General features: G+C 38.6%; 1 protein-coding gene across 1 annotated transcript in view; it reads right to left on the bottom strand.

The window, feature by feature from the left end:
* The window catches only part of EXOC4 (exocyst complex component 4), a gene marked incomplete at both ends in the record, with an annotated part of 858131 nt that overhangs the window by 610160 nt on the left and 231202 nt on the right, over window positions 1-16769 (bottom strand). The window contains 2 exons of the mRNA XM_080701126.1: window positions 4547-4635; window positions 9855-10000. Of these exons, the coding sequence (XP_080557252.1) occupies window positions 4547-4635; window positions 9855-10000 (235 nt within the window). The remainder of the gene's footprint in view (window positions 1-4546; window positions 4636-9854; window positions 10001-16769) is intronic.

Below are 16769 nucleotides of genomic sequence, written 5' to 3'. Positions count from 1 at the left end.
GCTGAATTGCAGATCTCACTGTGGTCCCTGGGCCAGTCAGATTAATGGAATAACTGAAAGAGGGTGGCCACTTTTAATGAGAGAGAAGTGTGACTTCTTTTCTTTTCCTGCAGAAATGTTAAAAGCATTCATCAGTGAAACTTTTGCTCCTGAATGAAACACCATCAAATTTTCACAGAAAAACAATCAGCTGATCTATTCTCTCACTAAGAGTGTGATGTGTCAGCCCTGTGGAAATATTGTTTAATGAATATCATGAACATGATATGTTGGCTAACTAATTTTCTCTCTTGCAACCAAAGAGACTCCTCCTACCTTGCTGTAAATGCAATACAATACACATGTGCTTGAAAGTCCCAGGTTTCAATTAACTTTTTTGAAGGATGGGAAAGTTAGATTATAGCAATTCTTTGATTAACTATCCTCACAGAATAAAATTTCTCTGTAACTAAGTTGGATTTGCATGTTTTTCAATTACATACAGCAGTTTCCTCCTGGGCCAGACAGCTCAAGGGCAACTTTTCTATTTAATAAAGCTGATGTACAGCGGAACTGCAGAGACCCAAAACATGTACAGCCTCTAATTCTCCTTAACCTTAAGAGCCAATAGGAGCTGGATGTGGAAGCTCACACCCGTAATCTCAGGACTTCAGAGGCTGAGGCAAGAGGATCGCAAGTTCAAGGACAGCCTTGGCAATTTACCGAGATTCTCAGCAACCCAGCAAGACCATGTTTCAAAGCAAAAATTAAATAAGCCTGAGGGTGTAACCTGGAGGTAGAATGTAATGCGTGTGGGTTCAATCCCTAGTAAAAACACATGCACACGTGCGTGCACTTGCACTGGGAACCTACAAGGCTGGTAATGGCTGTCAGTGCCCCAGCTCCTTTTAGAGCCTCCCCTCCCTTTCCCTGGTGACCTCTCCATCCTACATCCCACCTGTCTTCACTCATTCTGACACTGGAGCAACACCCAGTATTGATGGAACATTTAGTATAATATGTAAAGTTCAGGAAATAAATTAAGTCCCCTGTGGAACTTACGGCTTCATAGCAAACTTAAGCAAGGGACTTTTGACCCACAATATAGTATGGCAAATACTTAGCAAAAAAAAAAAAAAAAAAGACAGTAGAACATGACATGGGCCACAACCAGAGAGAAAGCCTGTGAGAGAGACAGAGAGAATGAATGAATAAATGAATGAATGAGTGAATAGGTTGGGGAGAGAAGAAATTAGCAAAGAAGCTCATCAGAGTTGGATTCAGCTAAACTTAGAAAGTCAAGTAGAATTTAGCCATTAAAAGATAGCGCAAAGAGTAAACAGAATGTGTGAAAACTCAGAAGTCACAGTACTAGAAATAATAACACTCGAGGAGAAAAGGAAGGCATAACATTCACTACATGCCAGACACTTGTTTAAACACTATCCCAAGCTTAACTCCCCCCCTCCCAGTTTTCACAACCAACCACCACATGGGGTAGGTATTGTTATTTTTATCCCCATTTTCAGAAAAGGAAAAAGAGGCACAGAGGTCATGTAACTTGCCAAGGCTCTGAGGATAGTGTTGAAGAGCTAGGTTTTTAAATGCAGGCAGTCTAGGCCCAGAAGCCTGACTCTTTAAAGACACACTGTGCTGTCTCTCAAGAGATCATGGACCACAAAGGGAATCTGAAAATTATTCTGTGTGGCTACAGCACAGAGTGCCCATTACTCTTACTGTCTAACAAGAAAGAATGTGGCATCATTTAGCCTGTTGACTACTAGGGCTTGAATTTGAGCGAATGACAGTTTGCATTCCTACCCCGTGGATCACATGATCTTCCACCATTTCATCTCAAAGTACAAAGGAAAGGATCCACTGCGGTGTGGGATCTCCACAAAGGAGGTGGTTGTGCATGGGTGGGGACAGAGGGCATTTGGGAACTCTGTACTTTTTACTGAATTTGGGTGTGGTCTTAAAATTGCTCTTAAAAATGTCTAGTCACTTTTGTTTTTTTGTGGTACTGGGGGTGGAACCCAGGGGCTTTTCTACCTCCGGGCTATACTCCCAGACCTATTTTATACTTTATTTGGAAACAGAGCCTCACGAAGTAGCTGAGGCTGGCTTCAAACCTGTGTGATCCTCCTGTCACAGCCTCCTAAGCACGGGGATTACAAGCGTGTGCCACCACGCCCAGCTAAATGTCTAGTCACTTTTATTTTTTATTTTTATTTATTTATTTTTATTTTTTTATTTTTTTGGTGGTACTCGGGTTCCTGGAAGCCCTTCTACCTCCGGGCTACACTCCCAGACCTATTTTTATTTGGAAACAGGGTCTCCTAAGCCAGCCCGCGTGGCTGGCTTCGAACCTGCGCGATCCTCCTGTCTCTGCCTCCCAAGCGCGGGGATTACAAGCGTGCGCCACCACGCCCGGCTAGTCACTTTTAATAAATGAAATAATCTGTCCTTCAAAAAAGAGTTTGTCACCATTAATGGAATTTAAGATAAAACCAGATAGATGGAGAAAAATGATGGAGATGAGTTTAAACTATCCCTTAAATCAACAGTGAAGAGAAGAAGGACAGTGAACACGGTGACCCTGAGAACAGAGAGATCCCTGGCCCTGGATGACCAGCAGCACCCCTAAGTGGCACTTTAAGCACAAGCCCAACTCCTGAAGGAAGGTGTGTTGTGACCATCACTTCCCCCCACGCTCTGCAGCCCACCCACACTCCCGAGACAGATGTGAGTCTCATCCTCCCTATGTTTCTGTCTGACCAGAATGTGCCGCTCCCTCATTTGTCCATAATTCCTACACCCCTCCAAGAAACACATCACAGGCTTTCCAGATGCATACTAACACTTTGATGTTAAATAAAATATTGGTAGCCTAATCTCCCTTTTTTTGTGTGTGGTACTGGGGATAGATCCCAGGAGCATTCTACTTCTGAGCTACACCCCAGCCCTGTTTTTTATTCTGTACTTTTGAAACAGGGTCTCAGTGAGATGCAATGGGCCTCACTAACTAGCTGAGGCTGTAATCTCCCTTTTCTCATACCCTGGGACATATTTCTAGGCTTTTACTCTGGGTTACCATATGTATGCGTACTGGAGCCATTGCTGTGATACGAATGTGAGCACACCTAGCAGCCTGGAAATTTTACAGGTTATGAGACTAGTAATGAAGGTGGAGGCCGGATGAGTAGGCAACAGTCTTCAAGCCCAGAAAGGCTGACTGGTTATTTGGTAGTGTTTGATGTAGAACTATGATGAGTCTTAAAGCTAACTATTCAATTGTGCAAACTGGTCGCTGCAAAATGCCCCAAGTGCCCACAGTGCGTCAAAGACAGTAAAAGTGAACAAGCCATGCATCACGGAGAATGTTCAGAGTTCAAAAACAATTTAAACTATCACTGCCATCTCTTCACTCCTCTGGCAATGCTATGCACACAGCCCACTAAGTTGTTAGTATTTACTTCCCTGCATCTTTACTGGTATGCCTGCGTCTCTGTGGGGGATGCTGCAGAAACAATTATCCCCTGTGGATACTAAAATCCACAGGTGCTCAAGTCGCATATAAATGATGTAGTATTTGCATGTAATGTATATAAATTCTATTACATACTTTAAATCATCTTACGATACTTATAACACTCAGTAAAATGTAAATGCTTTATGAATAGTTATACTGTAAAGTTATACTGTAGGGTTTAGGGGAATGAGGACAAAAAGTTCTATACATATTCAGTACAGAAGCAACTACACAGAGAGTTGACTGCATATATGTGTGTGTGTACATATATACATACATGCGCACATGAATACTTATATATAACTATAACTTTCATAACTGGATCTTAAGGTTTTATCTTATATTTCTTTGTACCTGACTTCTACCCCTTCAAAGCCTAGAATGTCTTACACTTAGCAGGCCTCCACAGAGTTTAATTATGTTTACCATGATTCACATCTTTTTTAACATACAAAAAAATGTTTTTGGTTTGATCGTTATTTTGTTTAAGTATATTGTAAGTTATTTCCTAAGTATTTTCTTTGGCAGGCTACAACACTTTAGTAACCATACATAGGCATCAAGTTTCCTGAATATCAAAGACTATTGATTAGACAAACTCCTTAAAGGCATCCTTTTCTTTAAGCAAAGAAGAGTTGCATTTACCCTCTTCCAAATTTCTCTTGCACCTGCCATATTCCTGAAGGTTTCAACATTAATGAAGGGACCAGTAATAGTGGCTACCACAGAAGAAGGTCATTCTGCTGAACTGTGACTGGCCTGGCCTGCTCTGTAAGCTGGAAAGCCAAGCCTCATCGCTTTTGTTTGGAATCCTCACTTGAATGGTAGCAACTCTGTATGTCCTTTAGCCATAGAAAACAGTTTTAGCTTCGTGGAAGCTGATGCTGGGAAATGATAGTAGAACTAGATTATTAAGTCTTTAAATGTTCATTATCTAGAAAGAATCTTCTAATGTAAACCACAAATTTGCATACTATAAACACTTCAGATCTCCCTCAAGAAAATAGACTTTGCCAGATTAAACCAATTGCTTACCTTGAAGTTCTCCACTTCGACTATAGAGCTCCCTTCTCTGCTCTCGCAAATAGGCACTCATACTGATGGCATGAGAGGAGGACTCAAACCTGCAATGAAACGCAGGGTAAACAAATGGTTAGGTGGCAAGCGCGCCGGTGGTATGCATCTGTTCCCAAGTATTCTACTCTGGTCTGTGTGATATTCTCCCATGTGTGACAATCACAACATCTGGCTATACCATGATAGGGCCAGAGACAGCTGCCTCTGGCCTTGATTTATAAATGACATTTGTCTACAATAGTACTTAGATCTTTGGCTTATTCTACATTTCAACTAGCACAACTGTGGTATGCCCTAACTTTGCTTTACCCTGGGACCATTATTATCCCTTACCAGGATTCCTATACTTAGCCCCATGGGCAACCTGTAAAGTCATTTAAATTACATTATTATCCAGCTCAAAATCCATCATGACTGCGAGCTGACACCACAGACATCCTGGCTCTGCACTCTAACACCTCCACCCCAGTTAGAGGACTGGTACAAAGGGCATCGCTTAAAAGAATGCTGAAAAATCGCATCAAAGCAGCAAGCATCTTTGGTCTCTCCCTAACATCCTAAAAAATATTGTTTTCAAGTGGCTGTTAGTTTTTTTGATCTGCCACCCACGATCTCATAAAATACCCTCAAAAATAACAAGCTGCAAAAGTGTTCATTCACACCTATCCCGGAACTGTTTCCAACGATGGGAAACATGGGAGGCAGGTTCATGATAAAGAATGGGTCCCTAAAAGCTGAAACAGTGAACAATGACAACAACAAAAATGAATCATTCTTAGGGAGAAACCTACAGCTAAGAAAAGCAGGGAAAATTACGACTACATCAAACAGTAAATCCTTTGATAGGCTAAGGGATTCCACTTCAAACCTGAGATTTTCAGAGGCAAGATAACAGGCTGACAAAAGAAGGAATCCTTCTAAGAATGCTTGCCACTAAGGGGTAAACAGTGAAAGAATGAAAAGAGCAGGCGTGAGAATGGGCGAGGTCTCTGGCAACAGGGTGGGAGCGTAGTCATCTTCTTAATTATGTCTTCTTTATCCACAGCTGACAATAAAGATGAATGCAGGTCCAATGTCAGTCTGGGAGGGAAACCCTTGGGTTGCTTGATCCTCTCTCTGCACCCTACCAAGAACTAAGAGGCACTAACAGCCAGAAGGAAGGCAAAGTGTGCAGTGTATCAAAAGTGCCACCTGCCAGTCAAGTGCAGAAGAGAAGCCACTGACCTCTAAACAGCATGCTGACAGCTATTGATCAGAGATGGCAAAGGGAAAAAATAAACTCTTGAGCAAAGAATAAAGAGGCTCACGTTGAACGATGAGAGAGAACTTAAACACACTTAATTAACCTTGGCTAAGGGCAATTAAAGAGGGTAATAAAGTCCTTCACGGATGTGATAAAAACAGTCCAGCCCTCCAAAATCTTAATCCTTGGTGACTTGATATAGTTTTGCTACTCAAGAATTCTTTTTATGTTTGTGACAAGTCACAGATTGATATAATTGTATAGTAAAAGAGGCACTAGAGATTATTCAGTCTCACCTCTTCATTTTTATAGCCAAAGGCACCGAGGCCTGCTAAGACAGGAGACAGTCAGGCACCCACGGCTCATTAATAGTGAAACCGAGACTAGAGGCAGGCGAATCTGTAATAACCGCCTAATTCTGTGTCGGTGCTGAGTTTTATTACTGCCCAATAATAATAAACGTGTAACAATTTTAAAGTTAATTTTCTCATTTCTAGCAATTAGAGTCATTTTTTTTTCCATTACTGTAACTTCAGAAGATTAGCTAAATGTTTGAAAATGTTTCTGTGCATGGTCTGAGGTTGAAAGTTAGAGGTGAGCATTGAGAGCTGGAAATTACAGCTCTGGAAGGACTCTGGTAAAGGCCAAACTATGGAGGCAGTGGTTCCTGGGAGTAAGGGAGGAGGATGAGGGAAGACTACGAGGACAGCAGACATTGACATTGTAATGGTGTATAAGAGTTGAGAGCTAGAAATTACAGACATTCTGCAATAGAGAAGCCTACATTCTGCAGTAAACCTACATCTACAATGGAAAGTTAAGAAGAAGGGAAGGAAGGGGAGGGAAGAGGAGGGGGAGGCCTAGTTGGGCACCTTCTGAGAGTCTCGGTTGCCTCTATCAGTCATCTCTTTCTTCCACTGTGTGCGTTGCTGGCCAACATATCCCCAATTCCATCTGGTGTTTTACTTCCTTATTCTCTCTTTGCCCAGTAAAAGTAGCTCCCTCTCCAACTAGAGACGTAGCACCAGAGATGAACCTGCTGGGAGTAAGGGTGTTACCAAGGCCGGCTTTCCCGTGCCAGTGATTATTTTAGAACTGGGCTTAAATTCTAGAACCTAAGGAAAAGAGAATTGAAAACTGGCAGAAAAGATTAATAAACAGATAATTAATTATTCATTTTTTTAATTGAAGACACTTAGGAAGACAATTTGACAGTGTCTTATAAAATCAAACATAGAAGTGTGCACAGTGGTGCATGCCTGTAATCCCAGTACTTGGGAGGCTAAGACAAGAGAATCACAGGTTAGCAGCCAGCCTCAGCAACTTAGCAATGCCCCCTGCAGCTTAGTGAGATCTGTTTTAAAATTAAAAAAAAAAAAATTGGGCTGAGGGGTATAACTTAGAGGGAAAATCTCCCTGGATTCATTCCCCAGTGCCACGAAAGAAAGAAAGAAAGAAAAGAAAGAAAGAAAGAAAGAAAGAAAGAAAGAAAGAAAGAAAGAAAGAAAGAAAGAGGAGAGAGAGAGAGAGAGAGAGAGAGAGAGAGAGAGAGAAGGAAGGAAGGAAGGAAGGAAGGAAGGAAGGAAGGAAGGAAGGAAGGAAGGAGAAAAGAAAAGAAAAGAAAAAGTTAAACAAAGCCTTTGAATACAATCTGGAAATTGTGCTCCTAGGTATTTACCCAAATTAGTTAAAAATGTATGTCCATACAATACCCAAAAGAATGGAAACCAAACTACCAAACTAATGCATGCATATCTATGTTCATAGCTACACAATTCACCATTGCCAAACTATGGAATCAGTCAACAGATGAATGGATTACAAAACTATGGAATATGTGCACAATGGAATTTTACTCAGCCATAAAGAAAAACACAGGGAAATGGATGGAACTGGAGGACATTATGCTAAGTGAGATTAGCCAGTCACAAAAAAATAAGAAAGTAGATGCTCTCCCTAATATGCGGAAGCTAGGGAGAAAATGGGTCATAGGAGGACTCTAGGTGACCAAGGAGGTACTATGGATGAGCAAATAAGGCGACCTAACTGAGGGTGTGAGAGGGGGAAGAGGGAATTGTCTAATGCACATGATGCTCCTTAACAAACATATCAATGTCAATCACTAAGCCAAACATGAGAAGGAGAGAGGGAGAGGAAATGGGGTGGGAATTAGGTAAGGGTAATTGGGTGATGTGTGCATGTATGTCTCCACCATCTTGTACCCCATTAAGATATATGACTACAATGCACCGATAAAAAATTTGAAAACTAAAATAAACAAAAATAAATAAATTTTTGAAAGACTTTTGCTTGCTCAGGTTAGTATGTAGGAAAATGAAAACAATATCCTGCACATGAGTGTTTATATGCTTTATTATTCATAATTGCCAGAAATTGGAGGCAACCAAGATATTCTTCAACCAGGTAAGTAGATAAATGAGCTGGGCATCCACATAAGGGAGTATCATTTTACAATACAAAAATATATATATATCTAGCAAGCCTCAAAAAGAAGCTGAAGAACCTTAACTGCATACTGAAAAGTGAGAGAAGCCAGTCTTCAAAAGGTATATACTAGATGATTCCATTTCTAGAACATTCTGGGAAAGGCCAAACTATGAAAACAGTGGCTCCTGGGAGTAAGGGAGGAGGGGGAGGAGCGACCACGAGGAGCACAGCAGATACTGATGCTGCAATGGTATATAAATGACATTATGCACTGCTTAGAATTATATGATGCAAACAGTGAACCCAATGTAAACTCTAGACTATAGTTGATAATGGCATAACAATATTAGTTCATCAGTTCTAACAAATACATCACACTACTGTAAGATGTTCATAGAGAAAGAAAGGGGCAGGGAGTATAAGGGATTTCTTGGTAAGTCCTGTCCACTTCTCTGTAAACCTAAAAGTGCTCTAAGAAATTAAGTCTGTATGTTAAAATAAATCTTAAAAAGATTCACAAGAAGCTGGTGTGATGGCACATGCCTATAATCCTAGTACTTGGGAGGCTAAAACAGGAGGATCTCAGGTTCAAAGTCAGCCTCAGCAACTTAGCAAGACCACTGTTTTCAAATAAATGAGGGCTGGGGGTGTGGTTTAGAGGTAGAATGAACCTGGGTTCAATCTCCAGCAGAAGGAAAGGAGGAATGAAGGGAGGGATGGATCAAGGGAGGAAAAGAGGGAGGGCAGAAAAAAAGCTGGTTAGGTAGACTGCTGGATTTGAATCCTCCTTCTGCCACTTGTTATCTATGGGATCTTAAATAACCCTCTTGTATCTCAACTTTGCCTATGAGGTTGCTATAATGAGCGAGTGAGAATACCCATGAAAATGGCCTAATAGCTCAGCACTTAATATGGACTCAGAAAATGTTACTACTGTTGCTATTGAAGTTTAAGTTATGTTAAATAGAGAATATTATGTTAAATTGAGATCATTCTGAGAAACTTATAACTAGAGAGCCTGGTCCTTAGGAAGCACTCAATCGGACTTAGCTGTTATTATTAACAATATTAACATTAACTATTTGCTGTTATACTTGGGGCACATGACCTGGTAGGGTTAACTAAAATAGTACTTAAAAAATTCAGACTGTCATTTATTAAACAAAAAGCCCAATACTGCTTAGCGCAGAAGATTTCTGTGACTTTATTAACAAAGACTATTTCTTAGTACTTGGGGTTTTATCTGTGCTGACATATTTCATTTCTGTTTATCTCATATAAAATTCCCCAAAAACTTCTGAGGAGTTGCATTTCCCTTAATTTTATATAAGATAAATTAAGAAATAAATGTATGGCCTTTATATTAAGAATTCTAGATGGTCCAGTAACCACATTCCAAAATAGCCACCACAGAGAACAGAACAAAGTTAAACAAAACTGAATATATATTCATTTACTACAAACTACTTCAACGCCAGCCACAGAAAGTGATGGCTGTCAATAAAGTAGAAAGCCACCCTACTTGGGACCTAATACTTCTTGACACCTTGCTATCTTGCTAGCAGTGATACTTACTTGAAAAGAGAATTTTTGGGCCTCTGAGGTTTCTTCTTGGCAAAAAAGGCTGCAAACTCCCGTCCAGAACTGGCATAGCTCAATTGAGCTGAGGGCTCAGAGGCTGTGCGAGTATTTTTCATATCCAAGTACTCAGTCAACAGCATCTGTATAACCAGATAAACAGTTTAATCCACATACCTATAATGTGCTATCATGCAAGACTAATTCTAAAACCTCACCCCTTGACATTCAGAAGTATATGAACCTAATTATTCATTTTCTTGTTAGAGACTGGAGGAAAGATTCAGTACAGAAGAAAGTCATCTACTTGCTACTTATTCCTGGGTAAGAGGATGTGGTGGGCATTTGAATGGGAAGGAACATTTTTATTTAATATGCCAGGTACTATGCTGAGAGAAGCAATCGATCTTTTTCTTAATTATAATGTAATCCTCATTATTCCAAACTACAGCAGCCTCAGTAGCAATGCCCTAATATTGATTGAGGGTTTACTATGCAGGAGGCAGGGTGCTAATCCATTAAGATTTATTATCTTACTTGGAGTACCAAATTTTATCAGAGAAGATATTAGAGTATAGATGAAAAACTGGAGATCAGAGAGGTTCCAGACTGGAAGACAGACTCCAGAGTCCCTGCTTTTCCTCTATGTAACAAATCTGCCAAGGAGAGGTATAGGCAGAGAGACTAAGCGAAATAAAGAGATCCTAACCTAAAAAGATTTTCCATTCTGATACTCATCCGAGATGAGAAGAAAAGCAGCTGCTCTTTAAAAAAAAAAATCAACTACTACCAACAGTCCCTACTTTAAAAACCCAATTGACCTCAGAGCCACAGGGCCCAGACTAGAATTAGCTACCCTACCATTTCTAAGACCAGTATTCTCAAAAGTTTCTACTGCTATGAAAGAAAATATCAGATCTAGAACATAAACCACCGTAGCTCCTAAGAATATCTAGTACTAAAGCATATCAACTCATTTCTGCAATCCCTTATCACATTTGCACTTTCAAGATAGCCCAGTGGTATACACAGGTAGGTATACACAGGTAGGCGAGTAAAGGCTTTTTGGAGAGTCAGGTTCCCACTTAACCATTCATTCATTCAATGACAGTTCACGTCCTATTTCAAGCAACTGTCATAAAAGAAAAATTATGAAGCGTCTGATAAACATGATGCAGCAAGTTTTAAAGCATTTTTGTCTCCACTGTAAGCAAATATACATTACTCAGTACTTATCAAATATCAGAAATTTAAATAATATTAGATATTACTTGTACCTCAAAACTACTCAGTCAGAATTATTATCTATATTTTGAAGATAAAAATAAGTGACATTAAAAAGCTAGCCTAAGGTCTTTTAGTTATAGAATAGTAGGCCATGATTGCAAACTGGTTTAATTGACTCCCAAGTCTATACTATTAACCATGATAGCTCTACTCCAAGACATGCAACCTATCAATAAAAAATGCCAGATAGGTAGCAGTAGATGGACTTTATTTCAATTTCTGCAAAATAAAAATTGCACTGGGAAAGTATTAAAACGTGTTAACACACTGGCCAATTTTTAAAATTTATTTATGAAGCCATTATTTAGCATGCTGATGAAATACTATAACAACAAATACCATCTCTGTTAGTACATCACTAAAACTACACAACAGTCAGGGAGATACGGAATTGAGTCTTTACTAACAATTAAACTGAAGAACTTGAGGATATTCACCAATGGTGATAATAAATTTTTCAGCAATCTGTGGTCAAAAGACGGCTAAAAATTAGAAAAGAATTTCAAATTGATACGGCACAGAAAGATGTCTGCAAATGCACTGTTTCATACTCCAGTATTGGTTTTAACATCAACATGACAGGTAGATGTTTCCACCAAACCATGAAGATATACTAAACCAAGTAAATCTTCTAAGGCATTTAATGTTCTAGAATGCAATGGCTGGCTTTGTAAGCTATAACAGTGACTGATGAAGGTATATTGTAACTAGTATTCTCAAATTGCAGGTATTTTAAGATCACTATTCTTTTTTCCATATTGACAATATCCCCGAAATTATTATCTCTAGTATTGTTAGTCTATTTCTAATCACTGGCTTCATTCTACAACCACATACTACTCCTACATTCCCAAGAAATACTTTGCATTGGTCCTTACACAGTATCTATAATCTTAACTTCTTTTTTTCTTTAGGTCCCAAATTTTGCAAAGTAGCCTTCACATCTAGTGTTTCCTTTACCGTATCGTGGCTCATTCTGATTCCTCTCCCAAACCCAGTCCCACATGTGTGACTACATGTCTGATATATTCACATATTTCACCAGTAAAATCAATTTCACTGAAAATGAAATGGTTTCCAATACCACCAATAGTTTCTTCTGTAATCGTTTTATTTTTATGTAGTTTCTAATTCTCACTTGTCTCCAGGTTTAAAACTTCAGAACCATCTTTTGGAACATTCCTTTATCCTTTGTGGCCATTAAGAAGTTAGTCCTCCATTCTGTTAGTAACGTCCTCAATTATCCGTGTGTATGTCCTTCCTGTCCATTCTGCCTGCCACCAACTTAGTGCAACTCATAGACTTTTTTTCTCATTGACGTTTCTGCCCCTTTTCTCTTACTCTTTCAGTACTTCTCAAACACCATGGGCAGACTGAAACCCCAGCACTGCGCTACTGTCATATAGGGATATGCACTGTAAAATCCACAATCTGACTTCAATATTTATATTTTTATCTTATTCTCCCCCCAACATGACAACCAAAATACTCTTCCCTGAATATATCTTAGACCTTCTCGTTTTTGGAAAGCTTGATTTATATTACCCTATCTCCTAACTAAATCCCAAAGAACCTTTCCAGAACAATTTCAACATACGCTCCTCAATTAGTCCATCAAAGGCCACTCTAGGCAAACTCTTTTCTGTTCTGAACTCCTAAGAACCAGTTTGTTGCACCATTCAAAAGGAATTCACTACAATCTGCCCATTACTGTTAGTCCTTAATTTACATGTTCCTTAAAGCACTATATATTTACTTCCACTACAGAAGCATGCATAATATCAGCAAATAAAAAAATGTAATGAATTGCCGAATGTTTAGAAGTATAAGAAACCTCAATGCGTGTTTGTTATATGCAAGTTAGAAATAACCTCCAAAAGTAGAAAGAACCCAGCACATTAGTTGTCGCTATAAAAAAAAATCTAAAATACAAGTAAAATTAAAAAGGTGCAGTGGTGATTTTAGCAATAGGCTAAATGGTTGTGCGATTTGTTTATTTCTTACCTTTTGTTTGGCTCTTTTTTCTAACATCATTCAGTACTAGTTAGAAAACACTATTTGAAGATCAGATATAATTTTGATGTCCAAATTGGTAAAAGTATACTTTAAAATAGCTCAAAGAATAAAGAGTCCCTGTTTCTAATCTGCTTAACAAGTATTTGAATTAGGCTAAATCTTTCTCTGCAAAGTCTTGACGCAAACACCAGGAACCTGTTATTAAAATATAACTAAAGGCTGAGGGGAAAGCTCAGTGGTAGAGTATGTAGTCAGCATAAACAAGGCCCTGGGTTCAACACCAGCAAAAAACATACACACTACAACTATATAATTTTGTGATGATCCCACATCATGCTACAAAATATACTACATCTTACAAATTGACTATAAATATTTTAAGAACATACTCATGAGTCCAAATTTATTTTTTATAAAAGGAAACAAGCTTTACTGGTTATCTTTTGTCCAGGAGAAATTACCCACAATTGGAAAATTGGGGCAAAGGGCACTGCATACAATACAAACTGTCCACAAAAAAATCTGCAGAAGATAATCCCACGTTCTTACTGGCCTTAAATGTTTTCATAAGCAGGCACTAATTCCTTTACTAAGTACCCCACACTACAACTTCTTTTTGATCAAGAATTTAAAAACAAAAGTCAGCCGGGCGTGGTGGCGCACACTTGTAATCCCCACACTTGGGAGGCTAGACAGGAGGATCGCACAGGTTCGAAGCCAGCCTCGTTGGCTTAAGAGACCACCCTGTTTCCAAATAAAAAATATATATACAAATAGGTCTGGGAGTGTTGTCCGGAGGTAGAAGGGTTCCATCCCCGGTACCATAAAAAAAAAAATCAAATTTTATGGTATTTTTAAATTCAACTTTTAAAGTTTTAATATGTAAAACTGAAGGAAAAAACAAAGACACATTTGGAAAGAACTTGAAAATCTATATATTCCAGTGGTATCGTGATTTACTAAATTTCTTAAGAACCTGGTATGCTGGATGAATCTCTGGCCAAAGCAAAGGTATATAATGCTTTAAAGAAAATATAAAATGAGATTTATGCATCTTTTCTGCTATAGTATTTGAACAGTGGTTGCTAAGACACCAGTTAGAAATCTCGTGATGTAAAAGCAGGACCAACATCCTGCGATGTATAACTTGCTATAATATTGCTAACATCCTTCTGAAGGAATTCTTCACTTACCACTTTATCTTCTTTAACATATTGCCTGTGGTTGCTTGTGGTTATGAATGCAAAGCTTTTTAAACTACAAATGGGATTCATAGGCTTAGAATTAATATATCTCTTGTTCTCAGTTTCTCCATTTATCTAATTAGCTACTCATTGAAACATTTACACCATCCTTGGTGTTCAATATGGTAGATCCCTTTCAGGAATATACCCAGCTTACAAAATACTCTTCTCATCTAAGAACTGCTCCCCAACCCATAATGGTCTCTAGTAGCACACTTTTAACTCTGTGACGTCATCCTCTCATCCATGGCTGAGATATCTACCCGGGAGACAGCCATCCTCCAATTACTCAACCAGATTCTCTTTCCTAGGGATATGTTAGGATGATATAGTCTCTACTACTCAGTGTAAGTGAGGGGATCTGAATTCTTTGCAGTAACCAAATTTTGCTATGAGGACAAGAAATAAAGAAAAATCAATTTACGAAGAGAAAGAGAGTGAGAGGAAGGGAAAAGAGAGGGCAGAGGGGAAAGGAAAGAGGGAAGAGGGAGAGGGAGAGGGAGAGGGAGAGGGAGAGGGAGAGGGAGAGGGAGAGGGGAGGGGAGGGGAGGGGAATAGGAAACCCACAGGAAAGATTTAAAAGTTGACAATTTTCAATATTTTCCATAGTTTTACAAGTATTAAATCCAGTTGTTAAGGTCCTAAATTTTCAACGCTTTAGTTTCAGAGTATATTTGCAATATATTTATAATATATATAATATATATATATATGTACAATAGCTTGAGTGGGTTTTTGTTTCTTCATAAAAATATCTGTAGATAGATAGATGAGTGACAGTTATATCACAATGTTTCGGGAGAATTCTGATATTTCATGAAAGCATGAATAGTAGTTTATTTAGCTCATTTAGTTTGTCCTCTTCTGTTCTTGATCTTCTGTGCAACAGATTTTAATCTGTAAAACCATGAATCCAATTCTCCTGGCTACTAACTTCACATAGTCATTAGTTTACGGTAAAGTCATACTATTATTTTCCTCCTTAATAAATCTGAGCATTGGACTATTTCTTACGAGAGGAGAAATAAGTACGTAAAAAAAAAAAAAAAATCACCTGAGCTCCCAACATGGACTAAGACTCCATTTCTCCTGGTAGTCTTGAATGTGGCTATATTAAACACTGTAATTTTAAACAACACACCCCTTTTCAATGCAGATGCCCAAGGGTTTCTTTTCTAGGCCCAAGGGAGGGGGATGGGGTCCTGAAAAGGAATCAGAGTAGGCTCTGGTCCCTGGAGAAGCAGCACAGTAGCTGAGTCATCAGCTTATTTTCAGTGGGTACCCCCTGTTTTCAAGGAACAAAGGAAGAGCTCAAGCAAGAAATATCTTACTGAATCGAGGATGTCTAGGAAAAAATACTCAAAGGGGGAGGGGCAAAACCAGGGAAATACCTCTCTCAATCACCCTAATTCCTGAAAAATATAACTACAGAGATGGAGAAATATCATAACAGTTGTTCCAAACAGTTACTAAAAACTACCAGATTTTCCCTAATAGGATTACAAGAGACTAGAATTTAGCAAAGAAAAAACAGAAAAGATTTTTTAATATAGCAGCCATTATCCATTATATAAGGACTCAAATATTCTAGGGTAAGGGAACAAAAGAAAAATAAACTTTTTAAAACACAATGGCTGCCTGCTTAATTATAGTCACTTCAAAAACAACTGTATTATTAAAATCACTGTTAGCATGGCCTTGTGCATAGTTCATTACTCAGAGAAAAACTAGTTAAAAAGTTCCAGGGGTTTCTGATCCTGTATTAAATACCTGATCAACAAAACCTAGACCAAATAGCTCCTGGTTTGCTGCTTTTATTTTGATTTTTTCCCACAGAAGAACTCTTAACAAAGAAAACACAGTTTTAACAATTTCCAAAAGAATTTTTGTTTTAAATAATTATTTGACATATAAAATATGTAAGGTATTATTCTAGACATAAAAGAGGAACTCGAAAATACATCCTCCCCTCAATGTACTTGTCTACCATGAGACACACAGAAATGATTATAAAATAAAACAAAACAAAAGAGGTAAACTATCAGGACAAAGAGATGGCCAAGAGCAGTCACAGAAGACAAGACTGCTTCTTGTTAGGACAATGAAAAAAGACTTCAGAACTGTGAAACCTTAGAAGGACAAAAACAGAATCTACACTGTAAAAAAAAGGCCCTAGCCCGGGCAGTGGCAGTGCTGGGGAAAATGAGAGCATCTTTAGTAAACAGCAAATATTTTAGTGACAGAAAAATGCCTGGAAAGATGGTACATGGAACACACTCCTAAGGACCTTTAATATAAAGCTCATGTTTTGAAGTCAAATACAAATTGATGAAGCAGAAAAGGTTTTGAATAGGTAAATAAAATG

The sequence above is a fragment of the Muscardinus avellanarius genome (assembly GCF_963383645.1).
Source record: "Muscardinus avellanarius genome assembly, chromosome: 9".
NCBI lineage: Eukaryota > Metazoa > Chordata > Mammalia > Rodentia > Gliridae > Muscardinus > Muscardinus avellanarius.
The sequence above is the reverse complement of the archived record's forward strand: the minus strand, read 5'-3'. Positions and strand labels throughout refer to the sequence as shown.